The 12,281-nt window shown below is 40.2% G+C and overlaps 1 protein-coding gene across 1 annotated transcript in view; it reads left to right on the top strand.

Annotated features, from left to right (window-relative positions):
- The first annotated feature begins 4,971 nt into the window (after positions 1 to 4,971).
- The window catches only part of PLEKHG1 (pleckstrin homology and RhoGEF domain containing G1), a 151,295-nt gene continuing 143,985 nt past the window's right edge, over positions 4,972 to 12,281 (top strand). The window contains exon 1 of the mRNA XM_019550081.1: positions 4,972 to 5,039. Coding sequence (XP_019405626.1) covers positions 4,994 to 5,039 — 46 coding nt within the window. The 5' untranslated portion in view covers positions 4,972 to 4,993. The remainder of the gene's footprint in view (positions 5,040 to 12,281) is intronic.

The raw sequence follows: 12,281 nt of genomic DNA, 5'->3' as shown, positions 1-12,281 counted from the left end.
AGCTGAGATTTTGCTATAGTCACTTGTTTCCAAGAACTGGGTTTTGACTCAAATAGAATATGACTTGCAAAACAGCCATGAGACTTGGCAGTACCAAGTTCACTGGAAAAAAGCACATGAAATTAATATAATTTGAAAATAATATTAATTTATCTAGAAGATCTGGCTGTTTGTTGATCATTCTTGTACGCTACTCTATTATGCTTCTTTTCTGCAAAGCTAACATCTCTTAATAGCTTTATCTACATGACAAGATCCCAATGTGTAGGGCTGGGCGGGGGCAGTGCCAGCTCCACCAGACCCAGTCCCAACACGTGAGGGTGGTGCTTAATCCCCCTGGACTCCATCCCAGAGCACAGGGCATGGGATGGGGCAATGCCAGGCCCCAGAACCCTGTCTGGCCCGCAGATGGGTTCTGTGCCACTCATCTGACCCATGAGGCCAAAAGGCTGAGCACCACTGCTGTACATCATGGGTCAGCAACTTACAGTGCTAGGATCAGATCCGATATGTGGAACCTTTAGATCCGGCCTATGGAACCATGACTTTGGTGTCATCCAGCAGCAAGGTGACACTGCCGACACTGTCTCACAATCGGGTGCAGAGATGAAACATGCAAAGAATGCACCTAGGGAAGTTCTTTATCACCCTTCCCACCCACCCTTTGGCCTGTACCTTCTGGTTTCTTCATATAGGAGTAGTAGCAATCACCAGCGCAGGTACTGTGTGTGATGGAGTAAAAGGCCTTCAGGGAACTGCAGTTTTTTACAGTGGAGTTAGCCATTGCTCAGGACAAACTGTCACATTATTTTTGTTTCTGAAGCCTATGCCAAAGGGGCAAAAAAAAAAAAAAATGATGATTTTGGCATGGGATCAAACCTTCCCTGAGCAGCAGCAAACTCTACTACCACTCTGCAAGTTTCCCAGAGCAGTTCGTGCTCTGTGATATGCACTGCCTGTGCTGGTGCTTCCCACAGCTAGGAAGTACAGGTGGATGGGAGGATGAGGTGTCCATCCTGATCCTTCTGGTGCCCTGCCCCTTAGTTAGGGGTGGGAAAAATGTGGCCCGCAGGCCAAATGCGACCCACCAGGCCATTCTATCTGGCCTGTGGGGTCCATAAAAAATTTAGAAAATTAATATTTATCTGCCCTTGGCTGCCTGCCATGTGGCCCTTGATGGCTTGCCAAAAACCAGTAAGCAGCCCTCTGCCCAAAATAATTGCCTGCCCCTGCCTTACGTGGTACTTGGGGCACATGCCCTGCTTCTCCCTCTCCCCTCCCCAAACCAAGAAGTTATGCTAAGACCATGTTTTAAAGATTTTCTAGAAAATATGATTGGCCCCTTTTAATTTGCATTTGCTTAAACACATATTTTATTTTAATATGATAAAAAGTAGCATCTATTATGATACAGCAGTTTAATGCAAAGCTGCCAAATTGAGAAATTTGTGAAAAACCTTTAGTGGAATAGTAGTGTTTGGATTTTCAGAATTGTTTCTCGTGGCAGTTAAAGCTGTTGAAAGTCTCTCAATTAGTTCAGTAAACACTATATTTTGAGGAGTAATTGAATGACCCTGAATTCAGTTTATGAGTGCATTATTAAAAAGCCCATGCATTGAACTACCAGCTTGAATACTGTTTGTTATTTTGCAGCAAACACTGTCATGCTTAAAGAAGAGGCACACACGCATAAACTCTTGAGATGTAAATGTTGGCAGATGTCTCATTCTACACGTAATGTTCTCAGATTGTGATGTCACAAAAGCCAGGTTATGACTTCTTAAAAGTGCAAGTAGAAAGGAATGCTTGTCTTTAATGGGCAGGGAAATTTACATGCAAAATAAACATAGAATATTCCTGCCAAGAAAATAAATTCTTATGTGAATGCTCTCTTTTTGCTATTTAACTCCAGTACAAAACTCCCCTTTAAAAATATCTTAGTTATTTGTGAAAGAGATTAGCAATTTTAATCGAATGAGATCACTGGATTACCCTCAGTGTGTTTTTCTGGTTAATGACACTTAAATGTTTATCCTAATTCTGGGATGTTCAGACAGAAAGGATGTTGATAAAATACTCATATTTTGAAGTTTTAATGTTGTTGTACTCTGCATTTTTAATTTTAAACTTTTTATTTAAATGCCTTGAATTTACAGAAGCAATTTTCTGGCATTCTAAAAGAAATTAAAAAATTAAATACTATATTAATTCATGTGATTATTTCATTCAGATATATCCCATTGTTAACTAGTACCTATTGGCTTTACTGGTAAATTACTGAGTAGTAAGTGTTTTATGCGTTGGCTCAGTATTCAGAAACCATATGTATCACTTCATTGAATTCAGATTGATGTTTAGCTTGCCAAGCCTTTGGAATTAGTGTCTGTGTATTTATTCTAACCAACTGTTTAACAGTGATAAGCACAGGTAATTAATTTGGAGTAATCTGTTAAAAAAACAGATGCAGATTCATTTTTAATCCCTGCTAGAGAGTGGCTACAATCCGTGTTTCTGTTTTATTATAGATTTTAATACTTAAAGGATTTCTCCGAAACTTCAAGCTATCAGGGCCTTGTTTGTTTAAATTGTATAGAAAAGTGTGCAGTAGTAGCTATCCCTACAGTCACATGGACAGTGATCTTTTTGAATAAATGCTTATAATAATAGAAATTATCTTAGTGGCAGGAGGTGGAAAATCATCAGCAGTTTCAAGACGTATAGTAGTTACCTATATTCTGTGTGTGACATTTAGCTAAGAAAAAAAATCAGGCAAGATTTGAAGTAACTGGGGTTTTTTTAATTGAACAAAGATTGAAAGATTTGAGCCTGAACTGCCATGAACCAAATTATTTTATATAGTCTTAAGTAATGGAGATAAGTGAGCAGTAATTTATTTCCTATAGTCTGATTTTGGATTTCACCCAGCGATATCTTAAAATCATGCCCAGTGCTCCTAAATTTTGAATATATATTTAAAACTGTGAAATTTCAGCACAGGGATGGTATGCCTGGTATATATCTAATTAAAATTTCTAAGAAATCACAAATATACTGCATTGTTTACATTTTGTATATACACAGACCTTTGTTGGAGATCTGTGCTGCATTCTTGTTTTGTAGATCTGGTAATAGGAATTTAGACAAATCCTATGAATCAGATAAAGGCATAACAGTTAAAATAAATCTTAACCCCCTCTCTTAGCTGTGCAATAAACTGACTTTGGGAAGATATGGAAGTCTCCCAGAACTTTGTATTCAGTGCCCTTGTAGCCCTTCCTCTGCATTCTAGAAATTATCCATACAAATAAAGCAACTCTCCTTATGCAAGGAAGCTACTAGGGATAGAAAATTTGAGTGATTCTGGATGACTTTTTTCATTTAGTGCCAAAAAAAATTAGGCTGCCTAGTTCATTACAAACATGTATGGTGTTATATATTGCACTGTGCTTCACAAATCGTGAACAAAGACATGCGTCCTGTCCCAAATAGATTTATACCTTTGTCTCCCAGGTGAGATACTAATGTCACTCTAATTAGTGATAAGGAAATCTTGAATCATTCAAATGCTTAAAAGCGGGACTTGAAAAATGTTTCAGATGTAATTTAGCCATGGACTCATACAAAAGAGAAGGAGGACCAATTGATGGAGGGCTAGTCTGTGGGTTGCTGCCTAGCTGCCAGTCCCTTCATTGGTTTTGCTGCTGTGGTGGCTGGGTTGGTTCCCCAGGTTTCCCCTCCCTTGTCCAGCTTTCACTTCATCCCCCCAGCTCCTGGGGGCATGGCGGTGTTGTGTAAGGATGCAGGGCTGTGCATGCTGCATATATGACACATGACAAAGAAATCAGCTGGGTTTTGCATGCTGTAAACAGAAGGGAAGATCTGGACAACATATGGTTGTGGGGAGAGGGGCACTGCTCAGCCAGAGCTCCTTAGTGAGGTGTTTAAAGTTTGACGGCCAAAGCCTTCCCTCAACCAGTGTGCTGTCTGAAGCGGGGTTTTGTCTGCTCTGACAGGCCTGAGTGAACTGGACCTGGGATGCTCTGGGGTTGAGACTGACAATCAGCTGACTGTCAGTCCCAGTCCCTGGAAGGCCCTGGGTCTCTACTGGGACCTGGGATTGTCCATCAGGGCCAACAATCAGCTGATTGTTGGCTCCGCATATAGGCACCCAGATTTCTACTAGCCAATGCAGGGAGAGCCAAAGGCAAGTAGTAATGGCACTATTGGGAAATGATCCCCAATCGCAAAATCATGCCTTCATCCATATACATGTGGCATGGCAAGAGATGTGATTATTAGGTTCATGGATTGGATCCAATCAAGCCATTAAATTAATGTGTGCCAGTGGCCTCTGAAGGGCTGCCCATATTTAGGGAGAAGGGTAATCTAACAAATCTTGTCCCTCTCTAAATATATAGTCCTATTTAAGAGTGAGATCACAAACCACAATCTAGTAGTATTTAAAATAAAGAAACACTCTCTTACAAATAACTCATGTAAAAACATTGTTTTAAAAACTCAGGATTGGTAGATGTTATAATATATGCTATAAAACTTAGAGAGAGAATTCTATTAAATTTTGTTAAGAAGTGGGTATGAATAGCTCCTCCATTGCATAGTAGGAAGACAGGTATTTGACTGAGAATTCAGTTAAAAATGTAGAACTTGAAGGAAAAAAAGTCTGTCAGACCAATTGCTGATATGCCTTATTTATTAAAATGATCACAGGTATCTGTCAGATTCCTTGTACTATCCATCTAGGTTAGTAAACCCTTACTGCTGTTTTAATATGTAAGTCCTGCTATCTTGTTAAAGACACTTGGAATTAGTGGCATTCTTCAATTTTTTTGAGGGGGTGGAGGTGACTGAAGCTGAAACTATAACCCTAACCTGTGGGAGGAAAGGTGTCTTTCACCTGGAATGTACTGACTGTGCCTGAGAATACTTTTCTTTCTTTATATCCCTCAGGTTTCAGTAACCTGGTCTTGTTGAGATGCCAGATAAAACAGGGGGTCCGGAAGCTGTCCCCAGGAATGAAGGTTAGTATTGTTTTCTTGTTGAGAAACTTCTTTCTTTCTTTTTCTCAGACTAAATATTGATGGTGTGGGGCATAACCTTTATATCTTTGGTGAATCTAACTTGGAAAAGATGTTAAAATGTTGATAATCAGTTTTCATTGAATTTTTGACTTCCAGAAAAATTATGCATATTTATGCATATTTTTCAGATGTTTGTTCAAATATTGATTACTTTTCACTTATTAGTGAATAGCCTCTTTCCTATAACATTTATTGCTTGAAGTAGTTTAAATAAACAATATTTGTTAATATGTAGAGAGGCTCAGTGAGCTGCCATTTTTTTAAATGGTGCCTAATACTTTGTTGGCAGTGAGAATATGTTCATTTTCTGTGGTCAGTATTTCAATGCGAGAGAATGAAATTCAACTCCCGGATCTGTATGCAAGCGCCTAAATAAGTAATCTCAAAATTCAAAGGTGTGAACATCCTTGATTCTCATTGAAATTAACTGAATCTTCAAATAGTATCAATTCTGAGAATCTGGATAAGTTTCTAACATTTGAAAGTTTTAGATTCAATTCCTAGTGAGAATTATTTTTTACAAATCTACTGTATATTTAGCGTTCTTCTCTTAGAATCATTTGCGAGTAGAAGTAGAAGCCTTTTATAGGTCATGGCTTAAGAAACTTCAGTATAGGTGAGGATTTGACCTATACCTGTAGTCTGTTGCACAACTGGCCATTTGCCCTGATGCTGATTTACCAAGCTCTCCGTCTCCACCCATTAAAAAATAAGCAACTTATAATTGCGAGATTTCCTTGGGAAAGCATCCTTAGCTTAACTACAAAGAGCCTGTCTACTAGTTTCTGTTGCTTTGGTTACTGTGTAGTTCAGCAGATTTTGCCAAGGGCATTATGAAAGCGGTAAGATGACATGTGTACCTTTATGTCAAACCCTCCAGATGACTACACTCTTAGGTACAAGCCACATATTTTTATATACCTAAGTTATGAATAAGCATTGTGCCATAAAAACGTGTGATTTTTAAGTACTGTACTACTTTCAGAAATTTGTGATTTGGAGCAGTTTACTCTCATGTACTTTAGCCTTATATTTCTTTAAGGAAGCTAGGTAAACATGTCTAGGGTTTTCCAGTAGCAGCGTAAGTAAAACCAGAGTGTAATCCATGTAGAAAAGTCTGCATTTCACACTGCAACTGCTGTAATTCACTACTGTTCCTGCTTCCTTTCCCAAAGCAGTTCAAGAGAAGACTTTTCCACTAAAAATGTGACTTCATTGCCTTTTTCTAGAATGCATTTTAATTTACTACTTAAGGAAGGGATATAGTCAGGTTCTGGTCACAGGTTTGTTTTGGCTCAAGGATGGGATTTCTGATGGCACTGATCATGAGGCAGTCTCAGAACAGAGGGAAAAGAGTCTTTCAACATAGTGACCCTCTCAAGTTGGAAAGGTCATACAGATCTCCTTGATGCCACACTCTCAGAAAAGTCAGAAGGCCTATATTCATATCCCACTTTGTCACCATGAATTGCATCGTCTTTGTTCTTCTAGCCAGCCACAATGGATTAATTTAAGACAACAAGATTTTAAATTGCTAAGTAGAAAGCCTTGGTTTTGAAATGATTGATTTTGATTTAGTTTTCCATTTGTATTTCACTTATTTTCTAAAGAAAGATGCATTCTTATTGATGTAACAGTAAAATTGCAGATTAACAACTAAGTATTGGACCCTTTATCCTTGAATTGATATATCTGTTTGCTTCCTAGGAGGGTGCACTATGACTATATATATTTATTTAAGCAATTATATAGTTTAATATTTTCAGATAATTATTAATTTTACATTTTACTATGTTACAGAATAGTAAATTATACTAATACTTATTTGCTAGGTAATTAACCTTTTGTTCATGATTTGTTTCAAGCAGCTACATTAGGATGGTACTAGAATTTAACTGAATACACAAAACTTCCATGTTCTGGGATTCATAAATTTTGAAAACTGAGCCAATTAGAGCTCAGATAGGATAAAGTTTGTGATCAACCAGGTGGGCTCAATACATGATCCTGAAAGTTCCCAGAAAACAAGGACTTTTGTGGATGGTTTCATAGATGGAGGCCCCAAACCATATTCCTTTTTCCCCATTTTAGTTGACATTTGTAAAAGAGAATATGATTTCTTTTGACCAGAGTTGCCAATAGGTAAAGAAACTTTTCAGAAACTTCTCATTAATAAAGCCAGGTTCTGAAGACTGTCAAGAAGAAGGCCTTTTGAGTTTCTGGTGAATTTTAGATTACTTTGTGCTTGTAATAGTGATAGGTAAGGAAAAATAGATGAAAACATGCAAAATATACAAAGAACCCTTATGTGGAGCCAGAACTTCCATTTATTTGAAAAATTGTTTCCTGAAATTTTCCTGTTTTTTTTTTTTTTCCTTTGTTCCTGTGGCTCATACAGGGGCCAACAGGGAGTGGCAGGGGTACTGAAGAGGTGAAAGTTGAAAAAGGGATCTGTTTTTCCCACCAAGGCTATACATCTTAATTTTCTCTTTGCAGGAGCTACATTTTTTCCTTCTTGTCCAGCGTAGTGCCAGCATTACACTGTTGCAGACTCTATGCACTAGTTATAACTCAGTCTAAATGAAAATAAGGTTTACAGTTGATATTTTCTAGTTTTCCATAATTCTGCATTACATTAAATACATTTTTGCAGAGTGAAAATACTGTGCGCTGCTGTAGTCTTTATTTTTAAACTCTTAAACTCTTTTGTTTTAAGAAAGTTGTTTTTTTCTTTTAAGCAAGACATTGCTTCAGGAGCTTATAAATAATTTTGTTGGTTTTAGTGTTACTGACATGTCAGCTGCCTTTGGTCCTGTCTATACTGAATACTGTTACTGTTACTATGTTGACTGGGAATGTGTGTATGTTGCAAGGGGTGGGGGGCAAAATCGCATCCTTTAGCTTATTGTTCTCCAACTTTTTCCAGCCCAAGGCACACTTACATTAATAAAAAATTTCTGTGGTATACCTGTTAAGGTAGTATTCCCCATCCTCACACTTATGAGCTCATTGTAACTCATTGCTGTGGCATATCTATTCATTTCTGACAACACACCATTGTGTTGTGGCACACTGGTTGGGAAACACTGTGTTGGTGAAGCCTCTGCTGTGACACAGCTATGACAACAGAAGAAGGCTTTTGTTGAGTTAGTTTTGTGTTGTCTGGGGATGTAGTGTAGCTATACTGGAAGGAAAACTCATTTTGTTGGCATACCCTGAGCCTACATCAAGGGATCCTACCAACATAGCTTTAGTGACAGAGGCTCTTTAGTTATTGACAACACTATTATAACCTGCCTGACAATTGACTCCTGAGGTATCTCTCCCCTATTCATCCCCCTTCTCTCTCTCCTCCCCCACCCCCTCCAGCCTGTCTCTCACCCATTGACTCCTCAGTCTACATTTTCACTGACTACCTGTCTTGTATGCAGACCAGACCAGCCTCTTCTTTACTTTTCATTCCATCCAGGAAGAGCACATACCAACTGCTGAAACTTGCCTAGCCTGACAAAGGGTTTTTGAACCCAAAAGCTTGCTTAATAATTGTTTTCCAACTATTTAAGTTGGTCTAATAAAAGATATCAGATTCACCTAAAGAACCTTGTCTGCCTATGTCTTAAGGCCAGCACGGCTACAACCTACACCCCTGTGACAACCCTGTGGCATTTCACCATCTAATGCTGTTAACCCATAAATTGAAAAGAACCCAAAAACTTCCATGGAAGAGTTAGGAATTAATAATCAGTTTTACAAAACCTTATGCAGATGTCTGACAATATATGTTCCACATTAAATTGAGGAGAACGAATATCTATGGCACGGGTGACAAACTCATTAGGCCCTATGTGCTATATCTGGGCCATAAGCAGTGGCAGTGGTGGTGTTAATCACAGCAGCTTCCAGAGTTTCAGCACAGCTTTGGAACCCATTGATTCATCACTGCTGCTGCTTATCCCTATGCTACTAATGATTTTAGTTGCCAAAGGTGACTAAAACCCTTGATTTCATTGGTGGTTAAAAGTGGGGGGTGGTATTAATGCCCTGGATTCCAGACCTGGTCTAAAACAGCAGGATTTGATACTACTGGTGCAGAGGCTTCAGCAAGCTATGTGGATGAGCCCTATGTGCCAAATACAGCATGTGGAGGAGGATGGTCCAGCCTCCAAGAAGCCTTGTGGGCTGGATGACCCACTTCCTCAGGCCAGATTGACCCCATGGGCATAATGTTTGACACCCCAATTTAGGGTATAAATAGAGAGAACAATTGTATCAGCATCAAAGTATAGTGCATAGGCTGTTATGATACAAATGTTAAGTCTGCATGATTCTATAGTTGTGTAAAACTGCTCCAACTTTAACTGTTTCATTCAAGGTTAAAATTACAGCCATTTAGCTTATGTGCATTGATTACAAGTAAGGACTACAAGTTTATGTAGATATAACAGCAGCTCCCCTCTCTGCTTTAAGCACCTAAAATGTACATTTGTCTATGCCTTCAGGTTACTGTATCTTGGTAACATAGAATATCTGTTACAGTTGCCATATTGATACCACAACACAAATCTTCAAACAAGCAATTCCTGTTTTTGAGACCCAATAGTGTATGGTGAACCTTTGTTGTGAGTGGTGGTGAGCACTTGATGATGTTATCCATCTTAAGGTATTTTTGAGTTCTGAGCATCTCAAGGGGATTTTCATAAAGGAAAGTGTTGGGGGTCAACTTTTAATCCCCATGAGAAAAATGAAAGACTGCGAGAAGATAGAAAGTGAGAGATTAGAGAACTTGACTCACTCCAGACAGCAAGGTACAGTCATTTTGGTTACTGATACGCATTGGATTCAAAATAACCTAATATTAATGAAGTCAGATGAAAATATGGTTGTGCAGTAGGATGAATGCTTTGTGTTCCTAATGGTGTCTTTTCACTGTATCTCTGTTGTTTATGTAAGTGTTTATGACAGATATTTAAACCGGTGAATGGTAATAGAATGCAGAAGTGAATTTTGAAGGGAGCCTGTACAAGAACACAGAAGCTGCTCTGATGCACTGTAATTACAGTGCGTTGGAACAGCATTGATTAATCGAGTCTGTTGGAGTGTGGTAATCACCACACTCCACCAGCCTCCTGCATCTTGTGTATCAGTGTCTCTGCACTTCAAAATGGTGGTGGAGGCATTTGAACTAAAGCTTTAGTTCAAGTGCCTCCACCACCATGTTGAAGCACAGGGATGCTGATACACAAGATGCTACAGTGCTTTAATTAGAGTGGTTCTCAGAGAACTGATCTGATTAAAGTGCCACCTCCCTCTCCACTCCTGGAGCATGTACGAAAGTGCCCTTTGATTTGAATGCATGCATTAAATATGAGAAAAAATAATGGACTTTATAGTGAGTAGGTTAACCTTCTTGAACAGTGCTTTTTCTTGCATATGTCCTTTTACGGGTTCTTGTACAATGACTTGGTCTGTCCAATCAGCTAGCCGTACAATATACTTTGGTGGAGGTTATAAAACAAAAGCTGAAATTAGGCTTGTGTTGCCAGAGTAACCCTTACTGTAATTGTTTAGATTTCCCTGGGCTCAGGGTGCTGTCTTTGGATACTTTATTTTTTTAATCTTAAATTGTGTGTTTTCAAAGCAGCCATATTAACTACTGTCTCCTTCTGTTCATTTTTTATTACTGTTGTTTAAAATTAAGTTTCCCAAGTTGATGAAAACAGATACAAAACTAGGATGCATTTCCGGAGTCTTACATTTTTAATAAACTCTATGCAAATTCATAAGAGCCAAACAAACAACCCCTCCCCACACAAAAATACTTGAAATAATTAAATGTATGAGAATAAGCTCTGAAGTGTAGTATACTGGATTTCACCTTTCTCAAATGTGCATCCCATGAGTTTCCTAAGCAACTGGCATGGAGTCAGAATAACTTCCTCTGGCACATGTTCATCAGCCTTTTGCTTCTAGAAATCATGTTATTTTCCCTGCCCCATCAGTTTTTAAGCTGTGTTCTTTCTGTGCTGTCCTACATACTTCCCTATGTCCTGACTCTTAGACGTCTTTATCTTCCCCCACCTCCTTTCCATTTCTGCTTTCAGCACTGATCTTAACACCATTTTCTGGTGTTCTGATAAAGCAGAAGCCGTAAGGCTGCTTTAAGTGGTTTTTTAAAAAACTGTAAGAAGGTTCCAAATCTGATTAATTGCAACATTATCTAGATGAGTGTTTCAGATCATAATTGGTTAGTCTGGTTAAATTACCAGTCTTGGCAGATATGAAGTAAGTAGCCTGCAAGTCCAAGTAATAAAGTGGTATTAGTTAAACTTGTGAAATATTGAGGTGCCTGCAGAGAACAGAGATAGGCATCAATTTCATCCTCTGCATCCCCGATCCCCCTCAGCCTGCTCACTTCAGCCTGGAGCTCTCTCACCTGCTCCTTCAGGGCCCTACATTGTGCACAGGAGGGACAGGCAAGGGGACCACCGCGCCAACCCCCAGTCCTCACCAAGCCTCCCCCACAGACCGGGGGGCCAAGGGCCGCCGACCCCACCATGAGCTCCCTCTGGGTGGAGGCCTCAGAAGAGCCCATAGCAGGCAGCAGCACCAGGTGGGGCCCCTGGCAGCCACAGTCCGTGTCTGCACCATGTCTGCAGAGCTGCGCCTACTGCTTTTGCTCGCTGGAGGTGCTGCTCTGAGCAGCTACCTCATGCCCGACTTACGCAAATGCTGGTGCAAATCCTGGCGCGCCCTTATAGAGCGTGCCTCTTTGTGTGCACTGTTTGCGCGCACTGCCTGCATGCAACCTGGGAGCGCGGCTCCCTGTTGGGTGAGCTGAAAGGGCTCAGAAGGGCTTCCCCTCCGGATCCGCCTCAGCTGCGCTGTACCCTCTGCCCCACTTACCTTAGGGGGAATCAGCTGTTGCTGCCCCCGCCACTGTCTCCTCTGCAGCTGCTGCCTCTGCTGCCCAGGTAAGGGGGTACACGTGTGTGCGTGTGGCACATGGGCGCCCTGCTCCCTCAGCTCCTGCTCCCCAACTGCTGGGGGAATTTCGAACCATGGGCTTTTTAAAGCCCTGGTTGACCCTTTAGCCAATCAGGACTTCTGGCTAGGCCGGAAGTGCGTGCCAGCAGCCCCGCCCCCTACCGACCCTCCCGCTGGGATCCCAGGGTGGCAGGTAAT

This window comes from Crocodylus porosus, unplaced genomic scaffold (assembly GCF_001723895.1).
Source record: "Crocodylus porosus isolate Cpor-Errol unplaced genomic scaffold, CroPor_comp1, whole genome shotgun sequence".
In the NCBI taxonomy this organism is placed as follows: Eukaryota; Metazoa; Chordata; order Crocodylia; family Crocodylidae; genus Crocodylus; species Crocodylus porosus.
Note: the sequence above shows the minus strand (reverse complement) of the source record. Positions and strands in the feature narration are given on the sequence as shown.